This window comes from Raphanus sativus, chromosome 6 (assembly GCF_000801105.2).
Source record: "Raphanus sativus cultivar WK10039 chromosome 6, ASM80110v3, whole genome shotgun sequence".
NCBI lineage: Eukaryota > Viridiplantae > Streptophyta > Magnoliopsida > Brassicales > Brassicaceae > Raphanus > Raphanus sativus.
The window spans coordinates 16,158,853-16,173,476 of record NC_079516.1 but is presented as its reverse complement, the minus strand read 5'-3'; the positions used below and the strand labels follow the sequence as shown (position 1 = coordinate 16,173,476).

The 14,624-nt window shown below is 37.9% G+C and overlaps 2 protein-coding genes across 2 annotated transcripts; both read left to right on the top strand.

Annotated features, from left to right (window-relative positions):
- The first annotated feature begins 310 nt into the window (after positions 1-310).
- LOC108810173 (basic leucine zipper 43) lies at positions 311-1,120 on the top strand. Its single transcript, XM_018582302.2, has one exon. It carries the CDS (start codon positions 453-455, stop codon positions 966-968), a length of 516 nt encoding a protein of 171 aa, XP_018437804.1. The 5' UTR covers positions 311-452; the 3' UTR covers positions 969-1,120.
- A 4,902-nt stretch (positions 1,121-6,022) lies between these two features.
- LOC130495595 (5'-deoxynucleotidase hdd1-like) lies at positions 6,023-8,103 on the top strand. Its single transcript, XM_056987013.1, has 6 exons — positions 6,023-6,034; positions 6,259-6,309; positions 6,825-7,162; positions 7,255-7,292; positions 7,377-7,560; positions 7,829-8,103. Exons 1-6 carry the CDS (start codon positions 6,023-6,025, stop codon positions 7,935-7,937), a joined length of 732 nt encoding a protein of 243 aa, XP_056842993.1. The 3' UTR covers positions 7,938-8,103.
- Positions 8,104-14,624: the final 6,521 nt, after the last annotated feature.

The following is a 14,624-nucleotide window of genomic DNA, read 5'->3' as shown; positions in this document are numbered from 1 at the left end:
TTACAACAATATTATTAATGTCTTAGAAACCAGATTCATTCAACTATTTTTACAACACTTCCAGAGTTTGTCAAATTTTTATCATTTGATTGAAGATTTATAATTGGTTGATGTGTTTTACCTTAAATCAAGACAGTTATAGCTTAAGATGTAAATACATATATATAGAGACAAAGTAATGTGACATGATCTAGGTGCATATGTACTAATTTTTATGTTGGAAACTTTGTTATCTTTTTTTTTTTTTTTTTTGGAAACTTTGTTATTGCTTCACCCAATTGCAGAAAGTGGGCTCCATGCCTTAGCCTCTTCTCTCATTTACTCTATAAAACCATCTCCTCTCTTATACACCGATTACTCCATCAAAATTTCCAAAGCTTGTTCCTATTTCACCTACCTTTCTTCTCGAAAAATAAGAAAACCCCTAACTTGTTGCCCAAGTCAACTCCAAAATGCAGCCGCAATCAGACGTTTTCAACCTCCGTAACTACATAAACTCCTCGATCCCATCTCCATATCCTTCCCATTTACCGACATCGTCTCCATATCCAATCAACGGTCAAAACCTAAACCCCTTTTACGGATTCCAAAGTGCTACAAACATTCCACCATCCATGAGCCTAAGTAGCAACTCGACATCAGATGAAGCAGAAGAGCAGCAGCCGGACGAAAACATAATCAACGAGCGGAAGCAGAGAAGGATGATATCAAATAGAGAATCCGCAAGAAGGTCACGTATGAGGAAGCAGCGACACCTTGACGAGCTTTGGTCTCAGGTGATGTGGTTTAGGGTCGAGAATCATCAGTTGCTTGATAAACTTAACAGTCTCTCTGAGTCTCACGAAAAGGTTCTTCAAGAGAATATTCAGCTTAAAGAGGAAACATCTGAGCTAAAGCAGGTGATTAGTGATATGAAAATTCAAAGCCCTTTCTCTTGCTTCAGAGACGATATAATCCCCATCGAATAGAGCATTTTTACCCCCAAGCACCGACGTTCATATATGAATTATGTGTTTTATGTTCGGAGAATTTTTTAGTTTACCAAGACTCCAAGAGGATGCAGTAATTTTAAAAACTAAAAACATTAGTATTATTGAAGAATATATATAAGTGTTGTTGGTCAAATCTTGAAACATGTTTGTGATGGGGACAGAGTAAGGTGGTGTATGTTTTGTTTTATGTATGCTGACATCAGTTACATGTTATTATCTTCTGGACAAAGCAAGAAGATGATGTTTATGTGGATTGATGATGATTTCTTTTGTGAAACTTTATGAATTTGATTATATTTGGCAAAGACCAAGGACAAGCTTATCTGTAACAGTTAAGTAGACCCCGGAAGAACAGTATTAAAATTAACATATTTAAGTTCTTTAAAAGATTTCTTTCATTTGGATTTTTATTTCTGGTCTCTTCGAGCATAACGATAATACGTAATGCTATAGGTTTTTGTGGTAACATTGTCTATTGGAAACTCCATATTTTTACTGAGATATGATATCCAAATACATCTTGTTGGGATTGATTTTAAATATAGGAATGCTGACAAATTATACAAATTTTTATTTAGATTCAACTAGGGAGGTTGCTGATGAAAATAAATTAGAATATGAAAGTCATTATTTTTTCCTGTTCAAATAGGTAAAACACATAGACTCTAAATGGTAATAAAATAAATGAACAAGAATAGTGAATTTTCTGTCCTTCCTTACATTTCATAGAACATTTGTTATCTAAGATTGTTTAACATTTCTTTACATTTAAATGATTATTCACTACATCTATTTTTTATCAAATTTGGAAAAGAACATAAGTAATAAATATTACTTTTGGTTCCTTTTTCATTTTTTCCTTTTTTCTTTTTATTCATCTGTATTCTTTTAATGGTTACCAATTAGAGCTATAACTAAGTAGTGAAACTTTAATTTCTTCGATTTGCAATAATTTTATTTGTCTGTTAATTAGACAAACAGATATAAAATATAAGATGACAAAAATTAAAATCAAATGAGACCCTTATGTTAATTTTTTTCTTAAAACACTTGTGAGATTAAAACATTGAAATGGATGTTACAACAAAGCTTGAGCCAATGAAGGCATGTAATCTACTGGTTTGTGCTACTATATGTAGTGTACCATACAGTTAAACAATATTATAATGCTAAATGTTGGTACCATCGTGTCTGCATTCACTCTGTTCACGTACATTTTCATTTCAGATGTACACTTTTGATATAAACTTGTATAACGTTAGCGTCGTTATAGTTAGTTATGCTATCTGTTAAAAGGCATTTTTAATCAAAGTTTCAAAAAGAAAGGCATTTTTATATTTTGGAGAAAACGCTTCTTTTGAAAATCACATTTTTTTACTACATCATACTGGTCTAGTGATTTCCACTTGATAAAAAAATCTTTCTATTGATTTAAGATAGGGATCGATTCCCCTCCATTAAAAAAACTGCTAACTCCATGTTTGGCTAGTTCGCGTGATTTCTAAGTTCAACCTAGAGCAACCAAGTTTGCATGTCGTATATAGACTGACCCACATGAGCATGATTAGTCGGGTTTCGGCTTAGACACATATCTCGTATAATCAAAAATAAAACTTGTATAACATAATCGAGTACATCAAAATCTACAAATATAATGGCTTTTAAAGATTGTAACAAGAAGTTTCAAAAGAAAAAGATTGGTAAAATGACTGCAAACAACTTGTAAAGTATAATATAATATGAATAAATTATTGTATTGTGTTTGATATGAGAATATAACATGCATATATAGCGGTAACATTAACATAATGTTAATACTAGATAATGTTAACTTTTCTAAACATATAATGTAAATATGTTAAGAATATCTTGAGATTAATTTGTTTTTCGAGTCTTTCCTTTCAGTTTTATGGGTTTTACGGACTTCACAGTCTTGATCCATAAGATATATATTTTTCGATCCAATATATCTTTAATACTCCCCCCGCACGACAAACGTGGGATGCACAACACAAATTTGCAAATCACAATTAAAGCAGACTATGTATGTTATGGGCGCAACTGCAGCACCAAAAATAATCGTCCTTATATCGGACAATCCATAACTCGGACTAAACAAAATGATCTAAGAATTTGAGTATTCAACTAGAATTCCTCTGTAATGATTAAACTATAACCAATAATTTCCACAGTCCTATGGGAAAACAACAAAAAAAAAGATTAAAAAAAAAATTAAAACCAGAAACTAAGTTAAAAATCATATCCAATAACAAAATAGAAAACTGAAAAAATAAACTAATTGATTGACTTCATGAAAAACCGGTTCACGTTGAGGTTGACAGGTGCACATCGTCATCATCAATGTTGGTATCTTCTTGATCGTTAGTTAACACCACCGATGACCATAATCATCAAATCTTAAAATTTGCAGAAACTTTAGTTTTAATCTCTAAAAATCAACTGTTCTGATACTATGTAAAATATAATAGATTATAAATATATTATTGTGTTATATTTGATATGAGAATTATATATGTAGTGGTAACATTAACATAATATTAACACTAAATAATACTAATTTTCTTAAATAGTTAACATAAATATGCTAAGAATATTTTGAGATTAACTTGTTCTTCAAGTATTTTATTTTAGTCTTCAAAATCTTCATTGATTTCATGGATATCCTAATGTTGATCTGTAAGATACGCATCTTCCGGCAGAACATATTTCTAGTAAGATTTTTATGTATTACAAAGTAAGACCAAACCTATCTTGCCCTCTCCGATATAGATAGATAGACAAAGAAACAATTTTACGTACGATAATCTTACGAAATGAGTGGTTTCAACAATACAAACAAACTTTAAAAAAACAAATTATGTCGTGAGTTTCCTTGCCATAAGCTTACTAGCCAAGAAACCTACGATCACACATAACATGTCCTTTAATATATAGCTTTAGAAAAAAAATCAATCAATCTTTCAGCTCTCTTTCCTCTCTCTACGTGGAATGGAGCACGATCGTAATGCAGTGGAAGACTAAAAGATACCTTAAAGAAAGATAGAGAGTCACCTTTAGCTTCTTTTTTCTTTGTTGTCATTCATGAAGACGTATATATCTGATGTTCTCTAGATCAAGGACTAATCTTTGGTAATACCAAAATTTATAAACCTAGTAAAACCTCCACCGTTCCACGTTGTAGTCTACTCGAACCCGAGGCTAAGAACACAAATAAAACAACTACAGACTACGGAGCAGCTAACGTTACCCTTAGAGAAGGACAACTTTTCAAAACGTAAATCACCCAATAAAGGTGGAAGAAAAGATAAACAAAAGACACGTTAAGCTTATATCATGTTCATTTCTAGTTGCCGACAATCGACATCAACCAGCGAATATAAATAAAAGGTTTTACCAATATATTTTAAACGACTACCCGGTAATTAGAAATTAATTTCATCAAACGTTTGAGCGTTTAACATTTTTAGTCGTCAAACAAGTGATTCAGATACAAAATAAACGATCGATTTTGCTGCTCGATCGCTAGCTACTGAGGGCCTGACTGGTTTAACTGCTGCGGTTGCGGTTGCGGGAGTTTACGGGTGCGGATGATTGCGGTTTCAAGCGTTTTCGAGAGATTTGTACAACTGGTACAGCGGTTAGAAATTGTTGCGTTTGTGGGACTCTTATGACTGGTAAACTACCAATCACACCATCTGTTAAATAATAAATTAACAATATTTACATTTTATATAATTATAAAAGTATTAAAAATTATAATAATATAATAAATATAAAATTTATATTTATAAAATCATATTATTAAATTTTAAAAATTTATAGAAAATATTTTGGTTTTAAATTTTTATGATATAAATTAAAATACAATATGTATACATTTTATAATTTCTATTATTTCAATTTAAAAAATTTATTGGATATTTTTAGTATTATTTTTATTTATTTTGTTTTTAAAGAAAAATAATTTATCCTCCCGCAATCGCCCGCAACCGCAAACGCTAACTGGAACCAGCTTTTGATTTTAAGAGGTTCGGAGCGGTTTGAAGCGATTTATAACATTTTCTGTGATTGTTTCGAAACGCCAACAACCGCTGTGAACCACAAAAGCTGCGTTTGCGAGTAGTAGCGGGGAAACCAGTCATGCCCTGAAAAACGAACAAACCGTATAGCTAATTCCTTCCGCTAGTGGCTGTCGCTGATAATTTTTGTCAGCAAGTGTAAAAAAAGCCTTAAGACTCAATTTGACTACATAATTGTATGTTTCATGAAACATACAAGACATATGACTAGCTTTTTTTCATGACAGCACTTTGGTCCTAAAATATCTTAGAATCTCTGGTTCCTTTTCATCTTCCAACAACAGTGGAGTTTCTTTGCTCACTTTTAATTTAATATTTTTCTTGCACTTTACGTATTGTTTCAAGAATCATCTCAATATATCTTTGTCTCTATCTTTATATGAAAGTGTGTGCACAAAGTACGAGTGTATCTGAGACCAGAGAAGATAGGTTCTTTCTTTTTCGTTTCGTACGACAATTGGTTTTTCTTTCTTTGGAACTTTTTAAACAATAAAGTTTTCATCGTTTGTTTTTCCGTAATAATATGTGAAATGTGAAATGTTAGTGAGTACTTTATGACCCCATTTTGATTATAGGTAGAACAACAAGCCATCTTCTTATCTTCTAATCCCAATTTTATGGAAGAATCGTTACTCTACCGAGAGTAATAATAACGTCTGAAAACATTATTCGTTTTAGAACCCAAGGCAAATGAATTATCGTAGTTTTTAAAGTTTTTTCTTTTTTTGTAACTGATTTGTGCATTAAAAAATGATATTGTGACAAGACCAACAATAGAAATAAAACCCTTTAGAAACCCAATAAAAACCCATGACCCATTTAGGAAAATTTGAAGCCGAACCCAGCTATCACTAACTAAAGAAGAGAAACGAGAGACAAGATGAGACGAACCCTAGTCCGATTGAAACTAAAGAATAAGTATCACAGGAAATGGAGAAACCAGTATTTCATCAGATCACTGGTGAAATTTGTATATATATATATATATATGTGTTTTTTTTTTTCGCATGTTTTGTTTTGTTTAAACATGAATTTACGTTTTATCCAATATTTTTTGCAAAAGCAGATTTCGATGCTTACACTTGCATTTACAAATTTCATCTGTAAGCTTCTCAAATGCCAAATATTATAGTATGTTGTTTGGTTGATGGCTTGTTCTTTTTCAGGGGATGATAGAAGAAGGCCCATGGGCTAATTATTTCCAAACGTTTGGTTTGGTCTGTGTTGTGTTTCGGGTTTTACTTTTTGCTCAAGTCAGCGAAATAGGCACATAAGAACTTCCTCTGATGTTTGGTTGACCATTAGACCATCCGCAACGCGGGCTCTACACAAATCCTTAGCCCAAATTCTTAGTGTCATTTGATTATATTAACAATATAATTGATGAGCCCGTTAAGGATGAATCCTTACCTAAGGACATCCGCATGAGGGGAGTTCACCAAGCATTTTTTTTCTTTTTCTGTTTAACTTTTTTTTTTCAAAAAAAAAATATATATATATAATTGAACTAGTCGTGGGTCGCCACGTGTCGTGGGGCCCGTATAAACAGTCATGAACCGGTTCACTAGCAAAAGGTGCACGGGCACAAGTTCATCATCTCCTTTTATTTTAATATTCTTTTTTTTCTTGGGAATGCTGTGAACCCTCCACAAAAGCTTTCAATGCAGATGGCCTAAGTGTTTTAAGGATTCAGTCCTTGAGAACGTGGCAACATTTTTTTTTTTTTCAATAGATTCGCCGCCGCTTCACCTCCTTTAACCACCGATCGACACTCCCCTCCGCCTCTAAGAAACTCCTCTTCCTCAGAAACCCCACTCCCAGCCCCACGATCGTCGCCGTCCGGTGCCAGAACACTTACTCCGACGGCTCAACGGAACACACGAACCATGCCTCTTCTGCTTCGTCCTCCATCGATTTCCTAAACCCTTTGCCATCGCCTCAAGGTGTGTGTGTGAGAAAAGGATGGATCAATCAGGAGATCAACGGACCTGAACCGATCGCTGATCACATGTACCATATGTCTCTTATGGCTCTCATTGCTGCTGATCTTACTGGAGTTGACCGAGAAAGGTTACTGCTTGTTTTTTTTTCTTAATGTTTTTATGGCTATAGCTTATTGGATCTTTCTTAATGTTCCCTTTGCTTCTTGGCTTATTAAACAGGTGTATCAAAATGGCAATTGTGCATGACATCGCTGAAGGTAAATTGCACATTTTGTTCCATGTTATTGTTCTCTGTTAGTGTTTAAAGTTTATGTGATTTTGAAGTTTTGGTTTGGTGTTAGTGAATGGTGGTGATTTGGATATTTACTCCATTACTACGATGGATGGTTCTTGTTCTTGCTCGGATGGTGAACTCTTGGAGCAGATACGCACCGTTTCTAGGCAAAAAGGAGAGCTTCAGCAGCAGGAGGTTGAGCTACGAGCTCAGATGATGGCCATGGAGATTCAGAGAGGCTTTGAGTCTAGGTCTGTGTTGTTTCTTTTACTTCTTTCTTGTACAGTTTATGCCACATCGCTCTGTTCTTATATATATTCAAACCTCTATGTAAAGTTTTGCTTTGTGGTTCTTGTTCATCAATTGGCTGGTTTATCTACTACCTATAACGCCCTTGTTGCATGTAAGAAGAGGTTCCTTCTTTTTATCTCCTTCTCTGCTACTTTCTTGTTAAAGTCCTTAAAAAAGTTTGGCAGTTGATTCATCTTCATCCTTTGTAACACTCCTTGTTTATTGCAGCGACCTAGCAAATCTAGAAACGAGGAATGTGCCTGAAAGCTCGGGTGAAGCAGTGTCTTCCTTGTCCGTGCCATCTTCTGATTTGGCTTCCAAGTGGTATAATTTTTAGAAAAATCTCATTGCTTTCTGTGTCATCGCTTTCTTGTTCAAGGTATACATACACACTTGTGAAATCTATCACTCTTCTTTTTGGATGGCCTTTAATGGACCTGTGTTTTGGATGTGATTCTTCTTTTTATTCCTAAGGATTCAAATATAAAAAACACCATTGGACATTTTTTTTGGATTAGAATCTTTAACTATTCTAAAAAAAAAATTAGTTTAATAATCCCTAAGGACTCCAATGGTGGTAACACCATTGGAGATGCTCTTAGTTCTTCTGCAATTCCATACAACTTTTTTTTCAAATACTACGCTTTTGGATTGGTAATTATTTTGACTTTTAAAGGTTATGACATAATCAATACTATTAAAAGAGAAGCAGTCTTGAAAAGTCGACTTATACAAGTTGTTTGAACCTATTCATTAGAATTAACATTTTTGTCCTACCTTATATATGTTTGTAACCGTATGTTATTGAATACCATATAGATACCCGACTATTACTCAACTCTCTAAGACAATACGTTAGTATTAATTAATATTGTTACCAAAAGATAAGGGAATCAAATCATTTCTTTAAATGATTCATATTTCCACGAAACAAGCCAACTATCTTATCAACAAACTAACAAGACTAATACTTCAAAATATATATGCACATAGGATATTTATTTAAAATATTTCCAAACCCCAATAATCAAGCAACTAAATCGTAATTACTGTGTATCAATAAAACCAGTTAAAATTATTTATACTTTTCTCTATTACACTTTAAAACTAACATTATTTCTATATGAAATATTTAAAATATGCCATTATAATCTCAAAGGATATATAAATTTGTAGATGATAATTATACCTTTCATTACCCTATCTAATCAATTTTAAAAAATATTATTGATTTTTCTGGATTTTTGCTGGGTTGAGCGGTATCATCAGTTTACGGGTTAAAGGCAGATTTTTGGTTTTATCGGATTTTTAATTAATAGATTTTTATTAAATTTTAATTTTGTAGAAATATATCAGATGGTAGAACCTCTGATAGAATGCTACATAAAAAACATAAGTCAGTCCAGTTTATATACGACCACCGGGTTTACTGGTTCAACTGCTGGTCCGGATCGAATGTATAAAAACATTATTTATATCTTAATTCATCTATAAACGTATATGTACCCTATTACTAGGAGTTAAATAATTTGCAAGAATAGAATGCTTTCTTCGTACCATTTAAATGTAGATACACTATTAATCCTCAACATTTGGTTTCGGTTAGAGTATTTTCGTTTTTGATGTTTTGGTTTTATAAATATAGGAACCGTTCTGGTCTTTACAAAGTTTAGTTTGGTTTCAATTTGGTTATTTTCGTTCGGTTCAGTAGTAAAGTTGAAAAACGGCTAATATGAAATAAACTGGATCAAAATCAGTTCGAGTTCAATTCTGGTTTTCCGAGTGATTACAGATTTATAGATAAAGATATCAAATAATTTGAGGCTTTTAATTTAAATATTTGATAATTTGGATGATTTTTAATATTCTGAATAAAAATAATTCAGTAATTTGGTTTATATATAGTATTTTTAGGATATTTGGTTATTTAGAAATTAGATATAATTAAAAAATTTAAGTATATAATTTGTATTTTAAAAATTCATGTATCCATTTGTTCTAGGTTCAGTTTCAAATTTTTGGTTCCAGAAATATATAATTTGCTCTTTAGTTCAATTTTGACTTCGGTTTTGTACGGTCCTGTTTTCGGTTCCGTATATATGTGCCCAAACCTATACACTATCTTATATAACTAAAAAAAATATTAAATTTCGAAAACAAACCCGCGTTTTCCAAACGCGGGTCAAAATCTAGTTATCTATTGTAAATGGCGGAATGTACTCTCTTTCTGTCTCAACATATTTCACTTCCTCAAAAAAAATACACGAAGAAAATAAACAAAGAGTTGCTACATCCCACATATGCTTCTCTGGAGACACATTTGGAAAGAGCAATGGAGCTAACATATTTCACTTCCTCAAAATACATTTGGGGGGGGGGGGGAGAGAGATTGAAACCAGAATATGAATAGAGTTCAATAAATTTTAAAAGTTGAAATATTTTTAAATTTTAAGTTGATTTAACAAATATCTTTTGAATTTCTAGAAAATGTTTTGTATGGATTTATATTGAATGCTATGGATTTGCATTATATACCTTTTCAGAAAAAAAAATTCTTTATAAGGTAATATATGATATCTTGCATATTTACATTGTTTTAGCCATTCATTCTTGTACATTTTGATCATATAGATGAGGATTTAGTCATCTTTAGGTTACATTTTGCATACATGAGTCTTTATTAGGTGTTGGAGTGTGCTATGGAGTTTTTGGAAGTGTTTGGAGGCATTTGTGTGTAAAATGTTGAAAGATGAACATGGATGGAGACCTTAAAGATATCTTTTGAAGCCCATCTTCTGGGAGAACATTGGAAATTGAGATAGCTTTCTAATGGAAGTGGTCTCAAGTCATTTGGAGCTGTATTGGAGGAGTTATGATCAATCTACTGGAGGCATATCAATACTCGAACACAGTTGTGGGAACCGAAATTCGCACTGTCGATTTTAAGTAAATAAATCGAAGGAAAACTAAGTAAACCTAGTTTTCCCTGAAGGCTCGGATTCTCTGCGATAACCAAACGAAAATAATGGAACAAAGCAACGTAGCGGAAAAATTGCACTATGGCGTTTTATTAAGTAGATGGTACAATATTCTTCCGAAAAAGGGAAGTAGAGAAACGCTGAAGCGAAAAACGACGGAAATAAAGGAGTCAAAGCGTTCTAAGCTTTGCTCCGCTAGTCTAAACTCCTAAGTCCTAAGCTAGCAGGAATTCTCTAAGTCCCTAAGTTTCGGATCTGCTCTCTCTCTAGGATTTTTTGCTCCCTCTTTCTTCCTCTCCCAAAGCTCCTTTATATACCTCCTTATGACGGTCTAACCTTCTTCTGGGCCGCAGGGCGGGCCTTCTTCCATTTTCGTCGGCCTCCATGCTTTTCGGGAAACTTGACATTTTTATCTTTCCGGAAATTTAACATTTTTCTTGTTATGTAAAGATAAACGTAAATTGTCGTATCTATCTTAGATAATCGTAAACGGACCGTCCGATCGTGTTTGGTCCCTTTCGGGCCGTTTCCAGGACTTCCGTGGTTTTCTTACGATCTTCCGGAAGTTCTTCATTCGTTTCGTAGAGTTGAGACGAGTGGTGTCTTAAGATTACACCGCTGTTCGTACGAAGAATTTAAGATCTTCCTTCCTGTCGATACCTTACAAGTTTTCCGAAGTTTTCCCGTCGGTTTTAGATTGGAGTAAGAACCGGAGTTTCGTATGCGGAATCTCAATGATTCGTCCTGCGAGGACTTGGGAAAGACTCGAACACAGACTTCCAATGGCCGGGGACTGGGATTCGTGTACGAAAGATCGTCGTCCGAAGACCCGAGCCAGCACGGGGCTAGCCGCCCGCGATCACGGCCAGCACGGGCGCTAGCCGCCGGCGGCCACGGCCAACACGGGCTCAGCCGCCCGGCGGCCACGGCCAGCACGGGCACTAGCCGCCGCGGGGCCACGGCCAGCACGGGGCTAGCCGCCCGGCGGCCACGGCCACACGGCCGCTAGCCGCCGCCACGGCCAGCACGCTAGCCGCCCGGCGGCCACGGCCAGCACGGGCGCTAGCCGCCGGCGGCCACGGCCAGCACGGGTCTAGCCGCCCGCGGCCACGGCCAGCACGGGCGCTAGCCGCCGGCGGCCACGGCCAGCACGGGGCTAGCCGCCCGGCGGCCACGGCCAGCACCGGGCGCTAGCCGCCGGCGGCCACGGCCAACACGGGGCTAGCCGCCCGCGGCTACGGCCAAGGCCAGGTCGACTGCTCGGCTCCTTCGGTCACGGTGTGTCGTGTTCGTTTTTTCGAAGGTTTTTCGTATGACAAATAGACTTAGCCGTTGATTTCGAGATAACCGTTTTTGACCCCAACAGTTAGCCCCCCAGCATGCAAGGTGCGGGAGCGATTTTGTGTGCGAAAGATTTGAAAATCGAAATTTTCGGCTAGGAATATTTTATCCGAAAAACTCTACCACCTTTGATTTCTTATAAGAGTACACCCCATCTCCTCTCATTTTTTCACTCACCCCCCTTTTCTCAAATTTAGAAAACATGGCTTTCTCTCCAAATGAAAAAGAAGGATTCCGATGTCGAAATGAGTGAAGCTAACCAGGCCTCGCCGGCGCAGGATACTCCTGCTCTTACGCCAGACGTTCGTCGAGGGGTTCTTCTTTTCAGGAAAAGAACTGGAGCGACGCCTGCCGAGATGGAGTCCAGCGTGGCAGGTCCTAGTGCTACTTCCGTGGTTCCGACTCCCGGATCCGATGTCACTTTAACTCCGGATCCTGCGGCCTTGGTTCTTGGACCCGATGTTACTCCAGTCCGATCTCCACATTTCCAGCCTCTGGACCCGATGCCCCTTTGCTTGCTGGAGAAATTGTTGTTTCGGAGCAAGCACCCGATGTCCAGGCTCGTCCGGAGGGTTCTCCTTTGGCGCCGATAGTGGTTTCGGAGGATGCGGTGGAAGTCATGCCTCCTCCTCCAGAGAAAAAAGAGGGAGATCGTCTTGGGACTTCCCGCATCCAACGCTGTTCACCATCGAGGGGACGTTCTAGAGCTGGGGCTGTCGGATCAGCGAAGAGAAAAAGGTGTACTAGGAGTGAGGAAGGCGAGGTTCGCGAGACTATCGCAGCATCGCTCCAAGGTATTTCGTGAAAACCTTTTTTCCTTTGCTATCCCTTGATTCTTACATTCTCTCGTGTGATCAGTTTGTGTCGTTGATCGACGGGATGCTTGGAGATTGCGGACTGGAGGTTACACGCTTGTCCAAGGAGTTGGATTCGTCGCGGGAAACTCTGAAGCGTACCGAGGCTGCGCTTCAATCGATTGAGAGCACTCATGCTGCCCAGACATCAACGCTTGAAGCCAGGATCAGCGATCTCGAGCGTGATCTGGAAAGACTGTGAGCTCGCTGCTCAAGCGAAGGAGGAGAGAAGAGCAAGTCCTCGGAAGTTCGACGGCTGAAGCGGCGGATCCAGCGCTTTGAGGAGACGGGAACTTGCACCGCGGTGGAGCTTGCCGGCCCGTCATCCTCGGGTACCCTGGTCCCGGGTTCGGAAATTCCAGAGGTCCAGGATGCTAGAGTCGCTGCGGACAAGGGTGGTGAGGAAATCGGCGAGGGCAATGGCGAAGCTGTTCTTGCTTTGGGTGAGTCGGAAGATGAAGGCGGTGTCCCGGAGGACACCTAGGTTGATCAATCCCTGAGGGGATTTTTATTTTGATTGTATTTGGCCGTTGGCCATCATGTATGGTTTCGGGACTGGCCGTTGGTGGCTTTGAATCCTGCCCTTTTTAGGGCTCTGTATTGAAATCGCGGCACGCGTTTATAAAATATTTTGCGTTTTAGAACTTCTGTTTGTTGAAGCTAGAGGGGCAGGGTGTGAGTTGTCGTCTCATTCCTGCCTCCCTGATGATCACCGTATCCGTAGTTGTACAAAGCGAGATTTTCCTGCGGTTTACGATTTACGCGAAAATTCGTGGAAACGTACAGACTTGAGTGAAGAGACAAGTTTTGGGATCTCGCGTCGTTGACGCTTTGCCTATGAGATGTTAAGGTACCAGCAAGGCTGGGTTTAGGGCACGACCTAGGTTTACTCTCAGACTGAGGCTGTGCGATGACAAATCGGCTTTCGTTTTGCCTGTTCGTGATTTTAACCTGATTCGTACCGTTTTAAAATCCGCGAAGTGGTATCGGCTTATATGATTGTATGGGCACGAATCGAGCTACTTCCTTTACGAAGTGCTGAACCAAATTTGGATTTTTTGTATAGCGCGCTATGGGATCCTTGTCGGATGTAAAAGAGCCTACCCTTAGGTGGCTTGTCTGTTTAGGACGTTAGAGTTCGTTTGTTGTGATCAGCAACAACGATATGATGCCGTTTAGAAGGCGTGGGAAAGTTCTAATCGAAAAACGGATGTTCGAGCACGAAGCGACGTCTCGCAGTGCTTTGAAGTTTGTTTTTCTTATGCCATAGAGGACTTATGGGCTTTTTTAGAAATCGCGGAATGTTTCCGGGCGATAGTTTTATGGTTTGTTTGATGGATACTGGATTCATCGTTAAGGCCGTAGGCGAATTGATTGTGGAGAGTTTTCGAAAGTTAGGTTTTTTCGAAAATTGCGGGAGCGTGCGGGTGTACGCACCCCAACTCCCCCTTTTTGAATCGGGGGGAAGCTGAACCGCCGGTTGGCGAGTTGCCTACGTACCTCTTTCGAGGATCAAGCCATCTCGTAGTTCTGTTGTCCACGTTTACGCTCTAGTGGTAATATTCTTGAGATGCATAGCATTCCAAGTTCTCGGGATTTTTACGTCTTGCATGTTCGCGATTTGGTACGAACCTGGTCGGACGACTTTTATGATTTTGTATGGTCCTTCCCAGTTTGCTCCCAGTTTTCCTGCGTTTCGTTCAGCAGTGTTTTGGAAGACCTTTCGCAAGACCAGTTCACCCCTTTGAATCTTCGATGACGCACGTTCGCGTTGTAGTATTTTGCGGCGGCCTGCTGGTAATTTTGAATTCGGATGAGGGCTTGGTCGCGACGCTCGTTGATGAGGTCAAG

Excerpts from the sequence above, each read along its gene's own strand:
- LOC108810173 (XM_018582302.2), top strand. The coding sequence starts at position 453 with ATGCAGCCGCAATCAGACGTTTTCAACCTCCGTAACTACATAAACTCC.
- LOC130495595 (XM_056987013.1), top strand. Across the intron at positions 7,163-7,254 it reads ACTGGAGTTGACCGAGAAAG|GTGTATCAAAATGGCAATTG; the intron begins GTTACTGCTTGT and ends CTTATTAAACAG. Across the intron at positions 7,293-7,376 it reads TGTGCATGACATCGCTGAAG|TGAATGGTGGTGATTTGGAT; the intron begins GTAAATTGCACA and ends GTTTGGTGTTAG.